The sequence below is a fragment of the Haliotis rubra genome, unplaced genomic scaffold, assembly GCF_003918875.1.
Source record: "Haliotis rubra isolate DU_JTF1 unplaced genomic scaffold, ASM391887v1 Scf124, whole genome shotgun sequence".
NCBI lineage: Eukaryota > Metazoa > Mollusca > Gastropoda > Lepetellida > Haliotidae > Haliotis > Haliotis rubra.
The window spans coordinates 1,913,957-1,926,481 of record NW_025765159.1 but is presented as its reverse complement, the minus strand read 5'-3'; the positions used below and the strand labels follow the sequence as shown (position 1 = coordinate 1,926,481).

At 37.7% G+C, this 12,525-nt stretch overlaps 2 protein-coding genes across 2 annotated transcripts in view; one reads left to right on the top strand and one right to left on the bottom strand.

Annotated features, from left to right (window-relative positions):
- The window catches only part of LOC124266231 (UDP-glucose 6-dehydrogenase-like), a 60,151-nt gene extending 52,962 nt beyond the window's left edge, over nt 1-7,189 (bottom strand). The window contains 1 exon segment of the mRNA XM_046701048.1: nt 6,838-7,189. Coding sequence (XP_046557004.1) covers nt 6,838-6,875 — 38 coding nt within the window. The 5' untranslated portion in view covers nt 6,876-7,189.
- Nucleotides 1,577-12,525, top strand: part of LOC124266229 (translation initiation factor eIF-2B subunit epsilon-like) — a 46,354-nt gene continuing 35,405 nt past the window's right edge. The window contains exon 1 of the mRNA XM_046701046.1: nt 1,577-1,680. Coding sequence (XP_046557002.1) covers nt 1,612-1,680 — 69 coding nt within the window. The 5' untranslated portion in view covers nt 1,577-1,611. The remainder of the gene's footprint in view (nt 1,681-12,525) is intronic.

The window sequence follows — 12,525 nt, the reverse complement described above, 5'->3', positions numbered from 1 at the left end:
AATATTCGAACAGTTTTAGCCCAGCTGCATGTCTTCATTGTCTATTTGATCGAACAACAACCTCACAGATGCAGCTTCCATTGATCACAGCCAATGTGTCTGTCATTACTGACAGAAAACCTCAGTGTATTTGGATTTGAATTTAATAGCATACACAAATATTAACACAGATTAAAAATGATCTTGTTTCTCCTGACTATTTTCAACAGTAGCTGGGTAGGGAGTGTGTGTGACTGCTTGGAACAGTCAAGTCTTATGGCCGTTTTCTGGAGTGTCCCACTGTGACAGCATGCTGCAGTTCATCATCTTTCTTTCTGACCAGTCTTTTCTGCAATACTAAAGCCCCAAATGAAGGAAGTCTAAATTTCCTCAGGTCCAGAATCTCTCATGTCACTGGGACTCCTTTTCAATTTAATTGGAATTATTTGTTTCCATCAAAATCCTATAAACACAGCAACTAAGCGGTGCAAGTCTATGGTGCGTGAAAAATATGAAAAAAGGTCTGCAAAAATTGAATTTGATTTGAACATTCTTTTCAAAACTTAAGAATTAAAAAATAAGGCACAAATCCATAGATGGACTCTACACGAGAAAGAGTTTTATTTTGATGAATGTCACAACAAACAAAATGATATTCACACTATCTATACTACATACGACATTTTATTCGATCTAAAGGACATAAATCATCTCTTTGTCACACAGGTTGATTCAGTACAGCTTTATCCAAGTTCACATTTATTTCCAAAAGCCTAATGCTATCCTGCCAAATATGTATAACTTAATTGCAAATATTTATCTCCATTCTTAACCCTCGCAACCACTGAATGGTGTGGTGTTGAAGAAATATTCCCCAAATGTTGAAGAAATATTCCCCAGGTGTTGAAGAAATATTCCCCAATTGTGAAATTCAGATGGCACTAAGAAAAACATTAGGCAAAAAAATATATATGTGTGTTTATGGTTTCCCGAACGACCCCCATCACAAGCTTCCCGATCCTAAACTTTTTTTTTCATTTTTTTAAAAAGATGGCGAAACATTTTGCTATTCCAACAGTATGTCCTCCCCAGTGTTGGGGGCGACCCTGTTTTATAATTTCATGTTACCCTAAACACACATATTTTTTTTTTGGCCTTAAAATTAACAAAACAGTCCGGGCAAGTGGGCTTGTGTCAGTTTCTATTCCTGTTGCACCATCCAACTTGGGCCCAGGATAAGCATGATGCGTAATCATAAAGCATTGTCTCCCTTTAATATTCTGCCTAACTGCTTTCTTGACAACTGTTATTTACCCTGGCAACAGACAACAAGGAACAACAATATTGAACAAACTTTATGGATAACAATTATTTTTATTTCGTGAGTGCGAAATAAGTTGTTATCCACAAAGTTTCCTCAATAGTTTACATCCCTTTACTTCTAATATGCCACTCATAGAAATTTGGAACAAAACACTCAATCGTGTGAAGCCTTGCACAGCACAGAATCCATAAATAACTAAACGATGAAACAGTCTGTTGGGCACGAAGCAGTCAACGCTGCAGAACATACTTACAGACCCTGAAAACTGAACTCAAGGGCTTTGTAGCAGTTTCTATAAACCAAACACAATGACCGGCACAACCCATGTTCAATTATCTATGCAACACTGCACACTGCTGACTTACTTAAGACACAAGGTAAGAATATAGGCTCAATGTATTGCAGTACATATAGGTTATTATATGAGTGCCCATGTCATACTATGTTTACGACACGAGTGCAGAAATGTTGGAGAGCGAGGAATATACCGATATTTAGGTACAAGTGTCGTAAACATAGTATGGTATGGGCACGAATATAATATTCTGTTTATTACCGAAGTCGTCAAATTGAAATTAAGCTCAAATCTACTTTCAAACATAGCCGCATGTAGAACGCAACGTCACAGAAGAAACGTGACGTCATAGCAGTGTTCATGAAGTCACGTCACCATGACAAAGTGATATTTTGCCCTGAGGACATCGTATGAAAAATATAAACCCAGATATTTTCGCCCTCATAGGTAATAAAATGGAATATTGTGCTTTCATCTTCATCCACCCGTGAAGGTACGGGTTAGAATGAACCTTCAGTAACCGGTTCATGCTTGTCGTAAGAGGCGACTAATGGGATCGGGTAGTCAGGCTCGCTGGCTTGGTTCAGACATATGTCATCGGTTCCCAATTGCGCAAAATTCCGAAACTCGATGTTCATGCTCATCACTGGATTGTCTGGTCCAGACTCGATTATTTACAGACCGCCGCCATATGGCTGGAATATTGCTGAGTGCGGCGTAAAACTAAACTCACTCACTCACTCATCTAGGGGCGCGGTGGGCGAGCTGGCTAAGGCGCCAGGCTAGTGATCCAGCGAGGTTGAGGTGCCAGGATCGAGCCCACCTGAAACCGGGTGTAAAAACCTTGGAGTCAACTTTGTGCGCAGACTCTTTCAGTGTTGTCACAACCCCTAGTGTACAGTACACAACCCTGTGCACTTAAAAGAACCCACGTTTCCATTGGTATATGACCAGGTGGTGGCCACATGAATAGCTGCAAACACCTAGTTGTGGGTACAGCAACGTGTGCAGTGAACTTGGACAAAGTACTTTGATATTATGTCACAGCCCACCCAGCTGTGATTGGGTTCCTTCTTAGGATGAGAAAGCCAGAATTGACAGTTTAGACTACATCGCACTTACGTGGTCAATTATTCGAATTGACAAGAATCAGTAATTGCCGGAACTGCCAGCTGTCTCTTTGGCCGCCACTAATAGCAGTGAAAACAAACAGAGTGGCTTAACCTGTCAGGCGGCGTTTATTGCTTACTCACAGGAAATCCCTATCTGTGCGATATACTAGTACACAGTAATCCGCTTACTCACGGAAGAGATGAAAACACATCAGTCTTATGTTCAATTCTGACGATCTGACTTAATTAACTTCTACTGTATATGAAGCTCTTTTGTGATTTCAAACAAGCCGGGTTGTTGTGAATGAGATGATTGAGTGTTAAGTGACTATTCGCTTCATGATGTACTGGTAAATAAAATCTTAATGAATAAATAAAATACTGCTGTATTATTTCTTTCCGAAGTCGCTTCATGGTAATCTGTTTTGTATCAAACCATCTGTCATGTGACCAATTTCCATGGCGCCACAACAACACACATTGCTGTTTTCGCTTAATTCGCGATGGATTTGGCTCATTATTTAATTATGTTTTGGGAAATCCATTACAGCCACAGTTAAGTATGATTCTTTATGCTACTATCAGTCGCCATTTTAAGATTCCCGTAGATTTCTGTCTTCAAACTTGATGTGTTATGGTAACAACTCAGGGCGAAAGCTGAATGGCTAGACTGAATGAATGACAGGTTTATTCATGTAACAGGTGTATAAATTTTCGCAAAGTGATCTAAAATGTTTTAATGCTGGAAAAGATGGAAAAATAAAACCAATCTTGTTTGCTTTTATGCTATCAAATATAATACGCTTACAGTATAGAAACTTTAGAAAGAATGTTTCTTATTGTTATATTAGTTACATCAGGAGACAAAACAACCGATTCAGCTTCTTGACTCGTAAAACTGCAACGTAAACAACATACTTGTCTGCATGTCTCAACAGGAAGTATCCTCGATAGTCTTGATTGTATTATTAATCGTTTCATTTGTACAATTTTAAGATTGTGTCCCTTTATCGCCCACATGAATTTTGAGGTGAGGTTTACGATTATAATCGATTCTTGATCAATTACTGAGCTCCGGTTATAGATGTGAATATTGAGAGCGATAACCAGCACGAGCCCCTTTTAGGTAATCCTAACTCCCACAATTCAGTATAAACTTAAGACAGTCACAGCTCTAAGATTGGGAAAGAGGATAAAAAAGGCCTATGATTTCTTTATTTTCAAATATTCTCTTCCTGAGAACCACCAAAAAGTAGGGAAGGGCTTGGCAGTTCCTTTTCCATAAATATTCTGTTCCTGAATATTGAAAGGAATAATGAAATGTTCTCAGGATTATGTTTTCTGGAAATCACCAAAGCTGCTTCTTCAGGGGTATGTAGGGATGGGTATTGCAGAGAATTTTCATATTGATATATTGCAATGCGAAAGCATTCATTGCGATATGTATTGCAATATATTGCGAGATGTTTTTTTAACAAAAAACTACTTATAATCAAGTTAATGCTCAACCATTCCCACCACCATTACCACAATTGCCACAATCATCAAGATTTCCGAGTGTTACGAAGTTTTCCGAATGCATGTCAAAATACCGGTTTTCGGTCAGCGTATCGCAATATGTATCATTTTCATGTGTGAACCGGTAAATACCGATAAACCGGTTATATTGCCCAGCCCTAGTTGAATGTTTCACTCAAAACTACTGCACTTACGTTGCAACATGCATACCTGTCCCAGTATGGAGTGATACAAGTTACATATTGTTTGCCCCACAACATACCATGTGGTAGTTTACCATCCTTCAGTGAGTGAGGGAGTTAATATTTAACGTCACATCAGCAATATCTCAGCCATATCGTGACGAATTACCCACCTTCAGACCAGTGGTGAAATTAAACAGCAATACTGTGTAACTGGTGATACGAGGCTCCCAATACGATACATTGACTTAAAATTCCTGTATCACAATACATACACTTCATTATATTACAAGTTATATTGATGTAAAAACAAGAACCAGGTTATGAAGATTCTCTAGTATTTTCCTGGTTGGATTTTTACAGCAGAATCTCCCGTAAGCTTATAGTTTTCCCCTTAATATCCACTATTATTATTATTATTATTATTATTAATATGCCATCTTTGCTGTCAGAGATTCTGATAACAAATGAGTTGTGAATCACCTGCAAAAACTAAGAGATTCTGATAACAAATGAGTTGAGAATCACCTGCATTAAAACGAAGAAACAGTCTGACCATTCAGATGGTCTATCCATTGGTCTATCACTAGACCATGTAGACACACCATTCAGATGGTCTATTCACCGAGATGGTCTACACTAGACCATGTAGACAGTCTGACCATTCAGATGGTCTATACATTACACCAACGAGATGGTCTATTCACTAGACCATGTAGACAGTCTGACCATTCAGATGGTCTATCCATTACACCAGCGAGATGGTCTATTCACTAGACCATGTAGACAGTCTGACCATTCAGATGGTATATCCATTATATGGTCGAGACCATGGATCTACTCACTAGACAAGACAATGTGGACAGTCTGACCATGTAGATGGCCTATTCACTAGACAAGTCTGACCATTCAGATGGTCTATTCACTGAGGACAGTCTGATATCCATTACATTCAGATGGTCTATTCACTATTACTAGACAATGTAGACAATGTGGACCATTCAGATGGCCTATCACTCACAATGTGGACATCATTCACAATAGACCAAGGACAGTCTGGACTCCATTACATCAGCGAGATGGTCTACTCACAAGACCATGTAGATGGCCTATTCACTAGACAATCTAGACAATGTGGACAGTCTGACCATTCAGATGGCCTATTCACTAGAACATATAATTGGTCTATTCACAAGCCCATGCAGACGGCCTACCACACAGAAAGCCTATCCCCTAAACCATGCAGAGAGTCTCTCCACTCGACCATGAGGAAGACATTTGATCATAAACTAGCCACTACTAAAGATAAAGTACAATTAATTATTCCCAATACAATGTCCACAGAAAAGCTTCCATTAAATTCGCAGAGCTCCCATAAATAAAAAATGCACCACATGTATTCTATACACTGTCCCAAAAGCTTAAAAGTTCCAATATGGCTGGCAATAAAAAGTAGCATCAAATAGCTTTCCAAAACTTCACTCATAAAACGAAATTATTTGTGAAAGTTGTCACACAGTAATAAAATTCCCAGACAGCTAAACTCTAGAGCAGACATGTTGTCTGCAGAATCTACGATGACTCTGCCTCCGCCACAGTGGCACCAGCAAGTGGCAATACCGAGCTTACTCCACATGTCTCAAATGTCGACCAAGTTTACTCTTTATTCCTGTGCACTATAAACTGAAAAGATCATTCAGTGCTTCGCAACCTGCTTTCACAATAACAACCCCAGCTTTTATCATCTCCAAACAAACAAGTACATAAATATGCTGTATTCAATAGATTTAAATAGACACCGACATACACAAACGTGAATTGTGTCACCCAGTTAATCAGGGTCCTATGCAATTACTTGAAAGCAATTTTGTAGATTGGATATATAAGGACGCTTATTTTGTTAAAATGTTTAACAGTGTCTTGTCATCATAGATATATCATCACATATGTATGTAAGTCTCACCATATAACACTGGACAATATAATATACATAACTTGCAATGATTTTTTCACAATCCACACAAACATGTCAGTCTAGACTTCGTACAGTGTTGAAAATCTGTTAATAATATTGGCTCTATGTATTTCTATATTTCATATTACAAATCTAATTTCTTACCAAACCAATTCAACTTAGGATCATTGAAGTGACAGCTTGCCACGTCATACCAAATATAACACCCTCGAGAACTGATCTCAAGAATTAAGTATGTTAATGACAGTTTTAATTAACTTTATTTCAGATTTCATTATTAATTTATTTCTAACAACAGTCTTTATCTGTTTACCATATATACAGTGACCACATTAGACAACCAAGAAAACGCCCTCTTAACTGAGAGAATTGATTCATTTGTTGAATAATTTGAAAGAAAATTATCAAAGCAAAACATGACATTGTAACCTGACCAGAATGAAATCACTCACCAGTGCATATTGTATGAATGAGTGTAGCAGACGTCCATACTAGCGGCCTCACAAACATCCGTCTGCTGACACACTCACTGTCCTAGTCCAGTAAGGCTGAGCTGTTTCAGCTTACTGTGGAACTCTCTCTCACACACACACACACACCTAACCTTCCTCTTCACTGGGACAACGCACCATCTGCTAACAACGTGTTTGAAAAATACCAGTTGAAATTCCTCGTCCTATAAGCTTACAACCAAAACACAGCCCAGTTGTTGTGAGTTGTCCCGAAGGATCAGAGTTCAGATGACACAGCACACCCTGATGGTGGAGTGTCCCACCCTGATGAGGCTGTTCAACAGCTTTACACACAACTGGGTGGAGGACCACAATTGTTAACGGAAACATGGACTTATTATTAAACTGGCTTGTCAGAAACACATTAAGTTTGTCTAGCTGGTTTCAACAGGAACTGTCACAGTGGCTTTTATCATTGATGGTTAGACTCAGTTCAACCATACAACTGTTGAAAATCAATGAGAACAAGGTAGAAAACACAGGACTGACTGCTGTTAATGGTTTATGGGTTAACAACCAGTATTAACATGATCACGCTTGGATGAGTTTGACAATTGAAGCAAGAAGCTTCAGTATACTTGAAATTGAAATGATGGATACAGTCAAAATACCATGACAAATAGCAGTAAATATTATCCAGTGCTCCAGATAAGATTCAGCTCACATTTTTTTGGAGTGGGTTTTATGAATGTTGAGTGGGTATTACATTTTCCGTTACCCACTGCTTTCAAATATGTGCATATTTCAGTCATTTTACTCACCCAAGTATTATGTCACTGAGTAAGTTTAGCAGGTATGTTCTGCCTTATGTCATACCGAATCAAAACCAACTTAAATATAATGGAAATGATTTCATAAAAAATCACTCATCCTGTACTGACAGTACAACTTGATAGTAATCGATGTCTTTTTCATTACGCAAGCGATTTTTATAAATATATTCCGTACGCATTTGTTTTAAACTTTTTGCTTATCTAACATTTTAAATGCATAACTGGTACGCAACAATTATTTTTCAATGCATACTTGGAAATTTTCTCTGTGTATTTTACACGGATACGCAGCTTATCTGGACCTCTGTTATCATTACTCAAAATATTTCTTTTCATTTCTGCATAGGGGGAACAGTAGACGAACACTTAGTCTCTGAATATATAGAATTTTGATAGTAACATATAAATTGAAAAGGAGCGCCAGTGAGATGGGAAATTCAGACCATGAGGAAATTTAGACTTGCTTCATTTTGAGCTTTAGCATTACAGGGAGTGCTAGTCACAAATTAGTCACAAATGTGTTTGACGAAACATTGAATATGCAGAGTCAAATCAAAGTGAATACAAAATGTGTTTGACTGTATTCATCTAGAATTCGAAACAAAATTCCACTTCCATGCAATTTGGTGAAAAGGTTGATATTGTTCAAAATATAAATTTCTTTAAAGGTGTTATTTTCTTGAACTGATAAATACCTTAACATTGTATTTCAAGACCGCATTCAACGAAATGATATAAAACTACCATTAAAATCCTTTTTCTTCTTTATTGGTGATGAAATACAGGTTGACTCTACAAAGTCATAAAATGAGTAATTAGTTCCTAAATACATTGATAAATTAATTTTTTAATGACAATTGCAGATTTGGGGATGAATATCAGCCTTGGGACAGGTGTTGACATATCCCTTGCAAGAGACAATTTAATAAACTGTTTAGTCATCACCGAGTTACATAAGCATTGGACACTGGGCAAATCTCTCTATGTAAATTGGTTGTGACATTTGACCAGGTCATGAACTTTTCATATTTGCGATATCAATATAAGCAATGAATTGATAAAAATATGTCAACATAATCTCCAGACCATCAACATTTTGTAAGTGTGCCATTGTTTCCTTGAAAAATTAAGTTATCTGATTGGTCAGTTGTTTTTGTCAGATATCAGTCACCTTGGATACCTCCAGTTCATTGATGAAAAGAATAATGCCGCTCATTACTGTCAGTATCTCATATTATCAAAAGACCCAGAAATATGCAACAAGTTTGGACTTCTGCAAACCCGTTATGAACACACGAAAAGAAAAAATAACAAATATCCCAAATCATCAAAAGGCAGCTCTTCACAATTTAATTGATTTTTATAGCATGTTTCAACAAGAAATATTCAACAATTTACAAGATCTGCTACGGAAACGGAAAAAAGTCAGACAGAACGATGGATGGACATTCGGACCACTTTATCCAACCATTTCTCAAACCATTAGATTTCAACTGATGTGCAAACTTCTGTAAAAATTATTTGATCACATCACATTTGATTGAGGATAATACTCAGATGACTCGGATAACATTTTCAAATGTCCCAGTATTGTATTCTCATACACAGGTAGGTTCTCAGCCACTTCAAAGACCTTATCGGGACAGGCAACAATAGCCATTTTTTCACTTTTAAGTTCATTCAGGTATAATCCTCACAGTCAACCTATATACAGTACAAATTATTCACATCCATGAGATACTATGTTATTTTGGGGTTCAGAGGTGAAGGGATTTTCTGAGGCTCACAAAACAGAAAGCACATTTCAGAAAAATTCCCTTTTATTCAGGTAATCTGGCAAGGCTAATTCTGTTTTTGTACATGGAGAATTTTGAATTCCTCTCAGGGTAAATCGGTTCATTTGCATTGTGAAGCACTGGTAGAAGAATATTTCATGTTGGTAGGTACAGCTATATTCAGTAATCAAGGGAAAGATTTACAGTCCTTCAACACCCAGACACTCAGGTACAGCTAGGTACATTTGATCAAGATCGTCTACCTGTAATGCAGTTGTTGAGCGATGTCTGAGCACACTTAGGTGTTGAGGTTTGCACTGAATCAGTGGCAACTTTATTATATTATCCAAACACAAGGCGTTGGACAGTCCCGCTGAAGTCTTCTGTTGTAAATTATTATTCAAATGGCTTTGTTAGATCACTTCATTGCAAATCCAGATAAAACTGAGGTATATTAAATAGCAGGGCTCGATTTAAGAGATGTTAACCTACTTGCACCAGGTGCAACCTAAGATAAAAACATAGTTGCACCAGCCAAATTCCAGTTGCACTGCTTTTATTGCAATATGTAATGAAAGAAATGTGCTATTAAATTATTAAGATGTTTATTCAGAACGTTACCCTCTCAAAAATTGACTTGCACCTGGTGCAAGTTAGACTAATAACTAGGTTGCACTTTATAATATTGAGTTGCACCAGTGCAAGCAACAAAGCACTAAATCGAGCCCTGAATAGAGATGTCTTGAATCATTATTATTTAGGTTATTTATTGGCATCTCAAGTGATTAATCATAAAAATGATTTGTAGGAGTCTAAAGGTTTGTTTATTTGTTTTTTGTTGAATGCTGCTCTCAGTAATATTTCAGCTGTATGGCAGCGGTCAGTAAATAATGAAGTCTGGACCAGACAATCCAGTGATCCACAGGATGACCATTGATCTATGCAATTGGGATGTGTTCGCTTCATTCACCATGTATAGCGATGACATGTGTCAACCAAGTCAACGAGCCTAATCAGATGCGTAAAAATAACTCATCATCATTAAGTTATTTTTAAGTCATTTCTGGTTTTAAAAGAGAGTATACATCTTACCAAAAAAAAACTTAATTACTTAATTCATATAAAGTGAATGTGACCATTTGATTTTACGCTGATTTTAGCAATATTCCAGCAATATCACGCATTTGGGGACACACAGGGAATGGGCTTCACACATTGTACCCATGTGTGGAATAAAACCGTGGGTTTTCGGCAGACTAGAATGGCGAAAGTGACGGGATAATTGACGTCATCAAAAACGATTGTCTGATAATGTCAGTGAATGCTTTAACCACTAGGCTACTTCACCCACTGAACGACTCCTACCCCTAAAGAGCACTGCTTGTATTGCAATATGTAATGAAAGACAAATGCTAAATTATTTCGATTTTTATTCAGTTCACCCACTCTTAACTTGAACTGCACCTGGTGCAAGTTATACTAATAACTAAGGTGTACTTTGCAATATTGGGTTGCACCAGTGCAAGCAACAAAGCACTAAATCGAGAACTGTTATGATCTTAATATGAAAATCAGAAAACGATTTTACCTATAAATACAAATAAAATTCTAATATAATTGGATATGTCAGCATCCAACATATTATGTCTAATAATAATAAAAATAATAATGATAATAAGGCCACTTATCTAGCGTCAGCTAACCTTTGAGCGACCTATGACCGTACAATCAAACGCGAGACAGCCGAACAGATTTAACCAATCAAACAACAACTACTTGTTAGGGTTAGGCGGGACTTACAAAACAGTTTTTGGATTTTCTCTTTCCTGGTTGCTGACACTGATCTATCAACAAACCAAAATCTACATAAAACCCAGATATTTGACCTGCAGTGCACTTAGGGGTTTCCAATGACATGGTTACTATTAGCTTATATTTCCGCAAGATGACATCCTTGAATATTGACAAAAACGCTAGTTTCAGCGACTTTTTACTCATTGTACCTTCCATATGTATCACTCGGAAACGAAAAATAGAATTCAGAATGGTTCAGGTTTTTGAGGTAAAGGTTCAGATGGTATGTGCAAATGTTAACTTTCCCAATTTGGTAAGTTGTGTTCTGATTGGTCCGTGAAAAAGGTTAGCTGACGCGATCTCCTACTAGGTTTGTTAGACTCAGTATAGCCGTGTAACGAATAATACTGAACCTAAGTTTACTTAGACTGGCTCAATACATTGACAGATTGTATTGGCAGCTTGTCTCAGGTGTAAATGTCAGATCTAAAATGACATTAATGTCAATTAATTAGTAAATGTCAATAATCATTCCTCCACCGCTTATTCCTCCATCTGCATGCTGATCAACTGACCTGACCTATATAACCAATAGCGCCATTACGCTTATCCTCCTTCATACTATATAGCTGCCACGCCTACATAGAGTTACGACAGACGTAGTACTAACATCGCTTATTCCTCCATCTGCATGCTGATCCACTGACTTGGGCCACGTTGCACAAAGAGATCATAGCGCTACGACTATCATAGCTCCTATACTATAACATAGAGTTATGACAGTCGTAGTGCTAACATCGCTTTGTGAAACAGGGCCCTGGGGCTAGCAGCACAAAAAGATCTAAGCACTACAACTCTTGTAACCGTAAGTGAGTGAGCTGGGTTTTATGCCGCTGTTAGCAATATTCCAGCAATATCACCGTTGGATACACCAGAAATATTCCAGCAATATCATAGTGAGGGACACCAGAAATGGGCTTCACAGATTGTGCCCATGTGGGGAATTGAACCCAAGGCTTTGGTGTAACGTGAGTGAATGCTAAAAGGGTTAGAATAGTCGTAGTGCTAACTTAGTGCTAACGCTTTTATACACACACAACACTGTAGGGAGCCTTATACACACAACGCTGTAGGCAACCTTATACACACAACACTGTATGGAGCCTTATACACACAACACTGTAGGCAACCTTATACACACAACACTGTATGGAGCCTTATACACACAACACTGTAGGCCTTATACACACAACACTGTATGGAGCCTTATACACACACACAACACT